This window comes from Macrotis lagotis, chromosome 6 (genome assembly GCF_037893015.1).
Source record: "Macrotis lagotis isolate mMagLag1 chromosome 6, bilby.v1.9.chrom.fasta, whole genome shotgun sequence".
Lineage (NCBI taxonomy): Eukaryota > Metazoa > Chordata > Mammalia > Peramelemorphia > Peramelidae > Macrotis > Macrotis lagotis.
This window is the reverse complement of record NC_133663.1, coordinates 226,008,342-226,020,986: the sequence shown is the minus strand read 5'-3', so window position 1 is coordinate 226,020,986 and position 12,645 is coordinate 226,008,342. Positions and strand designations below refer to the sequence as shown.

General features: G+C 35.9%; 1 protein-coding gene and 1 non-coding gene across 4 annotated transcripts in view; one reads left to right on the top strand and one right to left on the bottom strand.

Moving 5' to 3' along the window:
• BMX (BMX non-receptor tyrosine kinase) overlaps nucleotides 1-12,645 on the top strand; it is a 71,890-nt gene that overhangs the window by 14,417 nt on the left and 44,828 nt on the right. For all 3 annotated transcript variants that reach the window (XM_074192398.1, XM_074192397.1, XM_074192396.1), the window contains exons 5-7: nucleotides 2,847-2,966; nucleotides 6,069-6,133; nucleotides 12,081-12,202. In XM_074192398.1, coding sequence (XP_074048499.1) covers nucleotides 2,847-2,966; nucleotides 6,069-6,133; nucleotides 12,081-12,202 — 307 coding nt within the window. The remainder of the gene's footprint in view (nucleotides 1-2,846; nucleotides 2,967-6,068; nucleotides 6,134-12,080; nucleotides 12,203-12,645) is intronic.
• On the bottom strand, nucleotides 24-126 carry LOC141492387 (U6 spliceosomal RNA). The gene has a single exon (XR_012469871.1). It is a non-coding gene; the product is annotated as a U6 spliceosomal RNA (small nuclear RNA).

The window sequence follows — 12,645 nt, the reverse complement described above, 5'->3', positions numbered from 1 at the left end:
CTGTTTAGCTCTTTAAAAAAATCATGCATATGAAATGCTTTATGAATGTGACTGGCATCCTTACAAAGGGGTCATGTTAATGTTCTCTGCAATGTTCCACTTTTAGTATAAGTGCTGCCAAAGCAAGCTCTCTATTTTGCTTTTAAAACCCTTCATATAATAATGGTCTCTTTCTTCCTTTCCAGTATCTCCACATACTCTAATCTCTCTATCAGCACTGGTCTTCATGAGGCTGCTATTTGCTAACAATGGCTGTTCCACATGCCAGGATTTCTTTCTCTCTCTGTCTCTATCTGTCTCTCTGTCTCTGTCTCTTTCTGGTTGTCTCTGTGTCTCTCTGTGTCTATGTCTGTCTGTGTCTGTCTGTCTCTGTCTCTCTGTCTCTCTGTCTCTCTGTCTCTCTCTCTCTCCCCTGACTTTTTTCAAGACTCACCCCAAATCCTTCTTCTACAGGAGGTCTTTCCTAGTTCCACCAATTGCTGGTACCTTCCTTCTGAGATAATCTTCCATTTATGCTTGTATATATGTAGTTATTGGTATATTGTCTCCCTCTATTGAATGTGACCTTCTAGGACAAAGAACTATATTTTTGCCTTCTTTCCACGATCCTTAGCACAATGCTTGAGACCTTAACAAGGGCTTGCTTACTGAATGATTTCCTGATAAGTAAAATGAGATTTTTTAGACTATTGCAATTGAAAGAGAACTTAGAGTTCATATATTCCAAAACTTCTTAACCTGGAGTCCATGAACTCATTACCATTTTTATGATAATTTAAACATTTGTGATCATTTAAATATGGTTGATTTTATTTCTTGGTTTTTTTATGCATTCAAAAACAGTATTTTGAGAAGGGTTCTATAGCCTTCACCAGACTGCTAAAGGAGTCTGGGAGGCAAAAAATGTTAAGAATTCCTAGCTTAGTCATTTTACAGATCTGGAATCGGAGGCCCAGAGGAGTTGTGACTTCTTGAGATTTACAGGGACCAGGTTAATACGTATCTTAGTCTTCCTTACTATAAGGCCAACTCTCTAGCAACTAACATGTGATTTATCTGACTCTTTATGATCCCTTTGGAAATTTTCATGTGAAAGATATTAGAATAGTTTGCCATTTCTTCAGGTCATTTTACAGATAAGGAAACTGAGGCAAAGAGGGTTAAATGATTTGTCCTAGATCACACAACTAGAAGGATCTAAGACTGGATTTGCACTGCCAGTCCTGGCACTCTATCCATTGCGCCACCCAATCGACCCTCTCTGTATTTATTATTGTTGTTTGTCCTTTTTTCTTGACTAGAACCATGACATTGACATAGGGAAAGTATTGTCATGACTTGCAAGTGAATTGTATTTAAGTGAGGCTTTACAAAGTCATCAGGTTTACTCTCTCCTCTGGAACCATCTGGGTCCAGTGGCAAGATACAGATCAGAACTCCTGGAATTGGCCCCTCATTGATTTTGGGGGCTAAGGTCTTTCTCAGTATGACTGAGGCAATGCTCATTCAATGATAAAGGCTAGGTAAAAAATGAGGTCCCCCTTTACCTAATCAAAAAAAAATCAATGTAGGATGGGAAGACCCTCAGGGTTTCTATCCAAAACAGATAGTATAACTATTTACACTCACTTTGAGTCCTCTGAGCCCAAACAATGACCTAGTGAGGCTTGACCTGTGACCTATTATTGACCAATCAATGAGAGCCAGAGTGGTTTTAAGGTATGGTCCTTTTAAAAAAAAAAGAAATGTAGGTCCTAAACCCCAAGATATCTCTCAGGGTTTCAGTGATCAAAATTTATATTCCTTTGGGGCAGAGAGGGCATAATTCCCTATGTGGACAGAGGAAGAGGAGAGGGAGAGGAGGGAAAATAGGAAGGAGGGAAGGAAAGATAGAAGTGAAGGAAAGGAGAAAAGGAGGAAGCAAAGAAGGAAAGGAAGGAAAGAAGAAGAAGGAAGGAAGGGAAGAAGAAAGGATTGAATTGCATTGTCCAACTGGGATTGTTCAGTTGTATCCACAGTGGGCCAGCTACTACTTCTCACAAATTGTTGTTTATTGCTTTTCCTTCCTTCTCAAAGAGGACCATGACATCAAGAAAGACATTTGCAAGTGAATTGAATTTTAGTGAGGCAGGGCTATGCAAAGTCCATTTCAGTATATGCAGTATACTTATTTGGACAGAATGTAAATATCTTGAGAGTAAAAATTTTTTTTTTGTCTTTGTATCTCCAAGGCCTAGTGCAGTGCCTGACACTGAGTAGAGGGTTAATAAATGCTTGTTGATTAATTAACATAATTTGCAAATCACAAAATAAATAGATATGTAGCTGCCACAGGGAACTAAAGTTTCAAATATTTAAAATAGGTGCATTTGTGAAAAGCACCAGGAAAGATGAGTGGTCATGTTGTGTAATGACTAGAGAATTGTCTTCAGAGTCAGAAAGACCTGCCTCTGATATATATTGACCATATGACTGGGCAGGTTACTTAACCTCTTTTTCCATCAGTTTCCTCATCTGTAAAATGGGGATGATAATAATACCTACCTGCCAGGATTTTCATGAGGATCAAATGAGATAATATCTGTAAATTGCTTAGCACAGTGTCTAGCACATACTAAGAATATATTATTATTATTATTGTTATCATTATCATTATTATTATTGTTCCATATTTATGTAACATTATATACTGATATAAGGATAGAATTTAGGATTACAATATACATCAACTGAGGCCATCCTAGCAGGATCCAGTTGTCATTGTTCTGTCATAATAACACTTGTTTGGTTGTTCCTCTATCCTAGTTGAATGTCTTTTAAATCTACCTTTCCTATCTGCCCTCCAGAAATAAAGGGAAACCCTCACCTGCTCATCAAATACCACAGTGGATTCTTCACAGATGGCAAGTTCCTTTGTTGCCAGCAGAGTTGTAAGGCAGCTCCTGGATGCACCCTCTGGGAAGAATGTAAGGGAGATATCTTCATTTTATTTGGGTCTAAAGAAAGGCCATGCCTAGTCTGTACCAATCAGATGCCGAAACAGTGAGGGAAAAAAAATAACAACAGCTTTGTCCAAATGGGTTGGATTTGTTATGTTGTTTTGTAGCAAACAAATACAAAATTTAAAGGCAAAAAGCCCCAATCTCTGTATCTGACAGATATTAGATATGACCTGAGCTAATATTTTCACTTTTCTCAGTCTCAGTTTCCCTTCTATAGGATGGAGATAATAGTAGCTTCTATCATCAGGTTCTTATGACAATCCAATGGAATAATACATATATAGAATGCATGTTGCTAAAGTTTAAAAATCCTGACTATACAAGTGCTGTCCAGATATATTAGGACTCTTTCTCATTAAGCAACATAAGAGTGGGGGTGGGGGGGTGGTTAGAGATAGAGATTACATTCTAATGGAGATGACAACATCCTCTCTTGCTTTGGTAGCAAGACCTTCATGGTCACTTTGTAGATTTGGGTTTGTAAGACCAGGAGGATTAATTTCCTCCTGTTTTGTACTTTGCCTTTCATTAAGTATGGTTGTGATTAGGGAGAATGTAACTTTCGGACTATGACCCACATTACCTACCCTGAAAACTAGGCTTTCCATGGGTGTGGCTCCTGTAGATAAAGAGATTTATATGTTCTTCAAGTCAATTATCCTTTTTTATAATAATGAAAATAGAATTCAATTTCAATGAAATATATAAAACATTATAACAGATTAATTTTTAGAATATAAAATACAATATCACATATCACATAAATACAATATTATATATCACATAAATGTGACTGTCTCAGGGAAAAAAAGAGAAGGAAAAGGAAAGGATAAAATTTGGAACTCAAAGCTTAAAATAAAAAAGAAAAAGTTTGGAGTGAAGGTAAAATATTAAATGTTTTAAAAAATTGTTTAAAGTGATTGTAACTTACCAGTCTATGGGGGATGATAAAGAATTCTGGTTTCACAAGTGTGTTTATCATCTGCAGATTTTGATATTGGGTAAATGTGATATCACATATCACATAAATGTAATATCACATGTCACATAAATGCAATATTACATATCACACACAATTGTAATATCATTCTGCACAAACATGCAATAGAACCTAAAGGAACGGATAAAATTTGGAACCCAAAGCTTAAAATGAAAAAAAAAATGTTTGTGACAAAATAAAATATTAAATATTTTAAAAAATTGTTTAAAGTGATTGTAAAAAAAATAAAGTGATTATAACTTACCAGTCTATGAGTGATGATAGGGAGTGTTAGTTTCACAAAGCTATTTGCCACATGCAGATTTTGATCTAAAAGTTGGAATGTGATATCATATATGGCATATATGCCATATGACATATCGTGTAAATGCCATATCATGTAACACTTAAATGGAATATCAGATATAACATAAATGTGATATCAGATATCATGTAAGTGTTATATCACACATCACATAAATGTGATATCACATATCATATATGTGTAATATCACACCTCACATACATGTAATATCAAATAGCTTACTGTCTCGGGAGGAAGAGAGGGGGAAAGGAAAGATTAAAATTTAGAACTTAAAGCTTAAAACAAAAAACAAATGTTGGGGGAAAATAAAATATTAAATGTTTTTTAAAATTGTTTAAAATGATTGTAACTTGACAGTCTTTGGGGGATGATAGGGAGTATTGGTTTCAGAAGGCTGTTTGCCACCTGCAGATTTGGATCTAAAAGTTGGAATGTGATATTATATATTGTGGAAATGTGATATCACATGTCACATAAATGCAAAATCACATGTTACATGCCTGTAATATCACATCTCACATACGTTCAATATCAGGTAGCTTTCTATCTCAGGGGAAAAAAGAGAAGTTAAAGAAAAGGATAAAATTTGGAACTCAAAGCTTAAAATAAAAAAAACAAATTTTGGGGGGAAATAAAATATTAAATGTTTTTAAAATTGTTTAAAGTGACTTCCAGTCATATTGGCTCCTTGTGACCCCATTAAGAATTTTCTTGGCAAAGATACTGGAAAATTTTACCATTTCCTTCACCAGCTCATTTTACAGATAAGGAAACCAGGACAAACAGGGTTAAGTGACCTGCCATAGTTGAAATGACTCAACAACAACCCTTCCATAAACTCTAAAACTAATCTATTTACAATTCTTCTAAGCCAGCACTCCATCTCCTATCTCGTTGCCTTTGCCTTGGCAGAGCCCAGGTCTGGAATTGTGAGAACACAACACATCTTCACAACAGTCCAGGAAAATAGTTGTTATTTTACATTTTACAGTTTAGGAAACCAAAGCAGTTAGAACAAGTGACTTTCCTAGGGTCACACAATCAATAAGCGTCTGAGACTAGATTTGACCTCAGATCTCCCTCCAGACCCAGTGCTCTATCCACTGAGATACTGAGATGTTTCTCAATTGGGGAGTGGGTATTGCAAAAAAGGCTTGATAATAAACAAGAGCAATCTACAATGCAAAAATAATGTAATGATATTGCAAAAAACCTTTTCTCTTGTGGTGGCAATTTGAATAACTCTCAAATAAGTGTGAGTGATGCAAATCATGCCTGTTAATCCTTACAACAGTTCCTTATTCTCAAAGCAGGATTCAGGACTACAATTTATCTATTACCGGAGGCAACACATCGAAAGTACAGAGAACCTACAGAGAACACCACTAGACAGTGTTCTGCGGATACCACAGAAGTAGGATTTAAACAAGGATAGTGAAGTTTTTTCCCCCTCAGAAAATAGTTTTCTTGGGGTAGCTAGGTGGTGCAGTGGATACTTGTGGTCTTGCAAAAAAAAAGAAAAGAAAAGTTTTCTTGAATGTACAAAACTTCTATCATTGTCCAAATCAATGTGACAATACATGAAATAGACAGACAGTTGTTCAGGGTCATGGCCTTTTTTAGGCATTTTAGTGTTAGTTGTGGGAATTCTTTCAATATTGAGTCTAATTTCTCCAGGTTTGGAGAGGATTATTTGACAAGTTAATTCTATTTCTTTGTGGTGTCTATTAATCTTAGAATCTTTTTTCATTTCAACATTTAGATCCAAATCTGCAGGTGGCAAACACCCCTGTGAAACCAACACTCCCTATCATCCCCCATAGACTGGTAAGTTACAATCACTTTAAACAGTTTTTAAAAACATTTAATATTTTATTTCCTCCAATTATATGTTAAAACATTTTTTAACATTTGCTTTTTTATTTTAAGCTTTGAGTTCCAAATTTTATCATTTCCTTTTCCCCTCTCTTTTTCCCCCTGAGACAGTAAGCTATCTGATATTGATTATACATGTGTAATTAAGTAAAATACTTCCATATGGTTATTTTGTACAAGTAGACTCAAGTAAAAAAAGGAAGAAAGGAAAGAAAAAAGAAGAAAAAGAGAGAAGGAAAGAAAGAAGAAAGGAAAGGAAAGAAGGAAGAATGAAAGGAAAAAAGAGAGAGAGAGGAAGGGAAGAAGGAAGGAAGGAAGAGAGAAACAAAGGAAGGAAGGAAGGAAGGAAGGAAGGAAGGAAGGAAGGAAGGAAGGTAGATAGAAAAAGTATCCTGATTCAATCTGTATTTGAATAATATCAGTTCTTTCTCTAGAGGCAGATAATATGCTTCGTCAGTAGTCCTTTGGGATTGTCTTTGTATTTATCATTGTATTGCTGAGAATAGCTAAATTAATTATACTTCCTCACTGAACAGTATTGCTGTTAGTGTGTGCAACATTCTCCTGATTCTGTTCACTTCACTTTGCATCAGTTTATATTAATTTTTCCAAGTTTTTCTGAAATTATTCGGCTTGTTATTTGTTATGGCACAATTGTATTCCATCGCAACTTTATATCACAGCTTACTTAGCCATTTCCCAATTGATAGGCATCCCTTCAATTTCCAATTCTTAGTCATCACAAAAAAGAGCTGCTATAAATAGTTTTACAAATAGTTTCCTTTTCCTTTTTTTAATGTCTTTAGGATTTACACCTAGCAGTAATATTGCTAGATCAAAGAATAGTCAGTTAATAATAGGCATAGTTTCAAACTACTCTCCAGAATGGTTGGATCAGTTCACAACTCCACCAACAGTACATTAGTGTCCCAGTTTTCCCACATCCCTTCCAACATTTGTCATTTTTCTTTTTTGTCATATTAATCAATCTGATAAGTGTGACATAGTACCTCAGTGTTGTTTTAATTTGCATTTCTCTAATTAAGAGTGATTTAGGGCATTTTTATATAACTATAGATAACTTTGACTGAAACTCAATCACTTTTTAAAGCAAATATTTCTCAGACATCCTATGGTGTATGACATAGCAGATAACCACACGCTACTATATGCATATCCTATAGACCAATAGAAGAAAAATGTTGCTGGATTTTAGTCTGGGAAATAAAGAACACTTTCCTAAACAAATATCAAGAAAACTGGGAAAAAGAAAACAGACATCAACAAAAACTACTGACATGTCTAGATGCCAAATTCAACCATGAATTTGGGTGGGGTTCAAAATGGAAGAAGACACTCGACTGAAATTTTAAGTATGCTTTCCTCCAATTCTATTTTAGGAAAAGGAAGAAATGATAATAATATGGGAGAGGTGTTATGGGAGGCAAAATAAAATTTGAGTTTGCATTCCCAAATACTCAAATGACTATTGTCCCCCTATTCTATCAGGAAGTAATAATATATAACTAACATGGGGCAGTTAGGTGGCGCAGTGGATAGAGCAGTAGTCCTATAGTCAGGAAGAACTAAGTTCAAATGCGGTCTCAGACACTTAATAATTACTTAGCTATGTGACCTTAGGCATGTCACTTAACTCCATTGCCTTTCAAAAAAGCAAAAAAAAAAATAACTAACATCTATTTGGCACTTACTATATACCAGACTTCTTATAATTCTCATCTTATTTAATCTTATTTAATCCTCACAACATTCTTGAGTAGGTGCTGCTATCCCCAAATGACTTGTCTAGAATCACGCATCTAATAAGTATTTGAAAATGGATTTGAACTCAGGTCCTCCTGTTTCTAGACACAACAATCTATCCACCTAGCTTCCCTAGTAGGGGACAATGGCATAAATACTGATTTTAGTATCATTCATCCAAAGCTGGAAGAATCCTCAGTTCTCAGCCATCTAGTCTGCTTCCAATTTCATTTCACTTCTGAATAAACTGAAGGGGAACATACAATAAGGCTCAAAGACAAGATATAAACGCAGGTTTTCTAACTCTAGAAAAACTCTAATTTTCTGGGACAATTAGGAGATACAGTGGATAGAGCACCTAGCTTGGAGACAGGAAGACATGGGTTCAAATCTGATCTCTGACACTTTCTAGTTGCATGATCTTGGCTAATTCATTTAACTTCTGACTCAGTTTACTCTTCTGGAAAAATGTAAATAATAACACCTAACTATACTGCAAGCAGAGGCAATATACTATATCATGATACAATACAAAGAGAGGCTCAAATCCTACTTTTGATACTACTTCTATGACCTTGAGAAATTCATTTTACCTTCTGCTTCCTCTGACCTCTAAGTTCCCTTCCTGTTTGAGATTTTCAATCCTGTAGAACTTTATTATTTGCCAAGAGTTATTTGCTTAATACTTTCAGGTCTCACTGCATTCAGGGCTGCCCACAATACTACACAGTCTTATATGATCACAAAGCAGTATAGATCTCTGGAGAGAAAGATCTTTTGAAGGAATCTCAACCCTTCTATTATCATCAAGGGGAGTAAATGATAGAGGGCTAGACCTGGAATTAGTGAGACTCATCTTTCTGAGTTCAAATTTAATCTCAGACATTTACCAGATGTGTGATCTTGGGCAAGTCACTTAACCCTGTTTGCCTCAGTTTCCTCATCTGCAAAATGATATGAAAAAGAAATGGCAAATCACATCCACATATTTGTCAGGAAACCCCAAATGGGATCATGAAGAATTGGACATGATTGAAAAACAACTAAACAGTAACAGTCATAGTCCTTATATTTATTTTGGGATGACATGGAAAACCAGACTCCTCTACATCAATTCTATTACATTAATAGATTTTTATTAATAACTACTAGATATTGAGGGAATTCCTAAGATTATTGTATAGTCCCTGACCTTAAGTGCCTTATAATTTTTTAGGAAGCACATAAAATTTCTTTAAATTTAATTAGAGGGTAGGAGACCTGAGAGAGAGAAAACTAGATACAGAGATAAGAAGAGATTTAAGAATGTAATGACAAAAAAGCCAACTGAGAAGAAGGAAGTGGTGAAAAATGTCAAATGCTGCAGAGAGGTCTGAGAGGATGAGGACTGAACCTATAGATTTAGTAATTGAGTGACCTTAGAAAGTGATGAAGACAGAGGGAAGATTGCAAGGTATTGAGTAATAATGAGTGGTTGGTGAGGAAGTAGAGGCAGCAAGACTAAAATATACTTTCAATAAATTGTCAGTTAAAAAGAGAAAAGCTATACACTGGAATAGCTGGGGGTGGTAGGATTCAGGATTGATTCCAGGTCTAGCACTGTATTCACTGCATCACCTAGACCTCATAATGTCTTACTATTTATTTAAAATGATTGACTTTCATTTTCCCATTTGATCCTCAAACAACCCTCTAAAGTAAAATGCTACAGGTGAGGAAAGAAAAAGACTATTCCTTGCCTAAGTTTATATTATACACCTAATATGTGTGAAGTGGGATTAGAACTCAGGACTTCCAGTTCCAAGTCTAATCTTCAGTCTGCTTCATTTTACCACACTGCCTATTGGGATGTTGCTATTATGCTTCATTCTCTTCCTTTTATTTTTTTAGGTTTTTGCAAGGCAATGGGGTTAAGTGGCTTGCCTACTAGGTGATTATTAAGTGTCTGAGGCCGGATTTGAACTCAGGTACTCCTGACTCCAGGGCCGGTGCTCAGGGCACCACCTAGCCACCCCCTATGCTTCATTCTCAAAGAGGGCCATGCCATAATACTAAAGAGGGAGCTGAAATTCCTTGACATGGAATCACTGAATGAGTTTCTTGGAATGAGAAAGTGAAAAGCATATCAAGGGATCTTAGCTCCTGCTTTAGCATCATGGAACTCTGACAAGTTTACTGGCAGAGTAGAAGCTATTAGAAACTAAATGCTACCAAAGTTACCCTCAGACAGTAGCTAGTTTCCAATACCCTCAGGAAGCCTTCTGGTGTTGGGAGTGAGGATTAAGATAGAGGACACCCTAACATCTTGATATACCTTGAGTCAATGGACATAGTAAAGGGAAGTCTACAGTCCTTTTCATGGATCTTATTCCTTCCATGTTTCTTACCTTCCTACCCCTAACCAAATTTATGATGGTCACTTTCCTATGACCTCTATATAAACTACTCTGTGAAAGGTGCTGTAGTGCTGTAAGAAAGCAGCAAGGGACCAAGGCTTAGGTGGTTTCATCTTCACATCATGAATGTTGTCTTGCCACAAATTCATACCCTCCATTTAAATGAGATTAAGAAAAGAAATTTGTGAGCCAAATCAAATGAGGGGGGGAACATTTCCATTTATTAAGGATCTTGCTTTTTTTTTGTACATGCTCTGATAATGAAACTTGAATAGTCTTTTCAAAATGCAAAACCAGATTATTTCAATGTGCAGAATCTTTTGTCTCTAGCTTCCGCTAAGGGATTATTTGGAGCTTGTATTGAAATTTTTCAGTCATGCAAATCAACAGCCAGGAAGTCTGAATGCTGTATGTGCCCATTTTAGTTATTTACTATGTGAATGCACCTGGGAGTTGTTTAGAAAGTAAATTTTAGAAAACATTTCTTTCCAAGTGCATTCTGATATTTTATCAAAGCCAGGAAATAAAAATCAGATCTCTGACCTTTTCATTTAGATTGCTCTTCTTTTCAGTGAAATTTTTACTACCTTGTTTCTTCAGAGAAAGGGACTCTTAATTTTGTATGTGTCTTTCATGGACCCTTGTAGCAGTCTGGTGAAACCTATGGATCCCTTCCCAGAAGAAGTCAAGTCAAATCAGCAAGGATTTATTATATGCATATTTTGTGTAGATAATATAGGGGCATTTGGGGGCAGCTAACTGGAGTAGTAGAAAGAATGCCTGGCCTTGAGTCAGGAAGGTTCATTTTACTGAGTTCAAATCTGACCTCAGACACTAGGTGGGTGACGCTGGGCAAGTCACTTAACTCTACTTGTCTCAGTTTCTCATCTGTAAAAATGAGGTGAAGGAAACAGCAGACCACTCCAATATTTTTGCCAAGAAAATCTCAAATGGGGTCACATGACTGAAATAACTTGAACAAAAACAACAATATGCTATGAACTGGGCAAGGCTCTGGGAATATAAAAAAAATCCTGCAAAAGTTTTTATATGAATAAAATAAAATTCATGGCATTATAAAAGCTTTCAATTATATTGAAATACAGTTGGTAATTCCTATCCCAGAGAACCCTAACATTTGGGCAACTGGGTAGCACAGTGGATAGAGCATCAGACTGGAATCAGGAAGATTTGAATTGAATGTGATCTCAGACACTTTCTAAATGTGTGACCCTGGGCAAGTCAGTTAACCATGTTTGACTCAGTTTCTTCATCTATAAAATGAACTGGAGAAGGAAATGATAAACCTTCTTTACCAAGAAAACCCCAAATGGGATCACAAAGAGTCAGACACTATTGAACAACAACAATGGTTATCTAAATGAATGAATGAATAAATAAATATTTGAAGAAGTTCACAGACCTTAAGAACCTCTGTTCTGGAGAGTGCCTGTTTCTTTTTTTTAATAGCAAATAGCCCTGACTTATTTAAATTTTGCATAACTTCGTATTTGCATTACATACATTTCTCATAGCTTAGATCTGGACACTCAAATTCTAAATTCAACAGATCCTTGAAGCTTCAAATCTTTGATCAAATACAGGACTCATTCTTTCCATGGAGGGGAGGGGAGGCAAGGAAATAAACAAATCCAGAATTGATCTGCTTTTGTCAATGATTTATAAGCATGTGGCTCAAATATTTATTGTATTAAGTTCTTATCTTCTGTTTACCAAAGCTGAAGATCCCACGAGCAGTTGCTGTCCTTCCACTTCATGAGTCATCTCCAAAGCCCACAACAGCAGAGCTTGATTCAGAGTTCAGGAGAAATACCAATTCTGAGACGGTTCCATATACACAGTGAGTTTCAAATGAAGGGACCTGACTAGTGGCAAATAAGGTATCAGAAAAAAAAAAAAATAAGAACCCAGCTTTGCACTTCCTGGAATAATAGGTAACTATGGTCACCATGCATAAAAGGCATCAGTAGAAGTAATAATAGCATATATATATATATATATATATATATATATATATATATGTATAGTATATAAATATATAGTAATTTATGTGTACTATTTCTTTAGTTCTTCATAACAACCCCATTGGAGAAGTACTATTATTAACTCTATTTTATAGATGCTAACAAAGGGTTGCATTGAGATCTTTCCAATGGAGCTGGGACATTTTTAGGGAGTTGCCCTCCTTGTAACCTGCTCTGACTCTTTCCTTAAGCATTTGCATGACTGGAGTCCTTAGGCCTTGTGATGGGGTCCAGAATGGAGGTGGAGTCATACAGAAAT